This window comes from Capricornis sumatraensis, chromosome 2 (genome assembly GCF_032405125.1).
Source record: "Capricornis sumatraensis isolate serow.1 chromosome 2, serow.2, whole genome shotgun sequence".
NCBI classification, from domain to species: Eukaryota; Metazoa; Chordata; class Mammalia; order Artiodactyla; family Bovidae; genus Capricornis; species Capricornis sumatraensis.
The window spans coordinates 219,332,196-219,333,324 of record NC_091070.1 but is presented as its reverse complement, the minus strand read 5'-3'; the positions used below and the strand labels follow the sequence as shown (position 1 = coordinate 219,333,324).

The following is a 1,129-nucleotide window of genomic DNA, read 5'->3' as shown; positions in this document are numbered from 1 at the left end:
CAGATGCGAAAGGAGCTAGTCCTCTGCAGGACGCTCACGCCCCTTGCTCTCCCAGCAGCCACGGGGAGAAGCTGCTCGGAAGAGCCAGCTCCGCGGCCTGGGGGCGGTGGGGGGGTGCATCCTCCAGGCTCACTCTTGGTGGGCTCTGACCCCGTGCCTCGGGGTGTCTCCCTCCGCCTCGTGCTGGGCAGAGAAACTGCTCCCAGGCCAGTGAGCATCCCAGGGCGAGGAGGAGCGCCTGCCACTGCTAAGTTCATCACCCGACCTCTCCATAGAGCCCCGTGTCTGTGCTCAGGGGTCTGCGTCTGCAGCTCAAGGGTCTGCGTCTGCAGCTCAGGGGTCTACGTCCGCGGCTCAGGGGTCTGCGTCCAGGGCTCAGGGGTCTGCATCCGCGGCTCAGGGGTCTGCGTCTGCGGCTCAGGGGTCTGCGTCTGCGGCTCAGGGGTCTGCGTCTGCGGCTCAGGGGTCTGCGTCCAGGGCTCAGGGGTCTGCGTCTGCGGCTCAGGGGTCTGCGTCTGCGGCTCAGGGGTCTGCGTCTGCAGCTCAGGGGTCTGCGTCTGCGGCTCAGGGGTCTGCATCCGCGGCTCAGGGGTCTGCGTCCAGGGCTCAGGGGTCTGCGTCCAGGGCTCAGGGGTCTGCGTCCAGGGCTCAGGGGTCTGTGTCTGTGGCTCAGGGGTCTGCGTCTGTGGCTCAGGGGTCTGCGTCCAGGGCTCAGGGGTCTGTGTCTGTGGCTCAGGGGTCTGCGTCTGCGGCTCAGGGGTCTGCGTCTGCGGCTCAGGGGTCTGCGTCTGCGGCTCAGGGGTCTGCGTCTGCGGCTCAGGGGTCTGCATCCGTGGCTCAGGGGTCTGCGTCCAGGGCTCAGGGGTCTGTGTCTGTGGCTCAGGGGTCTGTGTGGCACTCTAAGCTTGGCAGGAGTTTCCAAGGGTGGTATCCAGCAGGGAGACCCCACCACCCCCACCGCCCCCCCACCCCGCTGGGCCCTTGGCCCCTGGACAAAGACTGTGGTCAGGGCTTTCCACCTTCACCCGAATGGCATCCCACACCCTCACTGCACATTGCAAACTGCTGTAAATTCCCAAACCCTTAGATGAGGATGGAGTTCCAGGGCTGGGAGCCCGGGACGGGTGCT

General features: G+C 66.9%; 1 protein-coding gene across 1 annotated transcript; it reads right to left on the bottom strand.

Annotated features, from left to right (window-relative positions):
* Positions 1-341: 341 nt before the first annotated feature.
* LOC138070770 (uncharacterized) lies at positions 342-830 on the bottom strand. Its single transcript, XM_068961985.1, has one exon. It carries the CDS (start codon positions 828-830, stop codon positions 342-344), a length of 489 nt encoding a protein of 162 aa, XP_068818086.1.
* Positions 831-1,129: the final 299 nt, after the last annotated feature.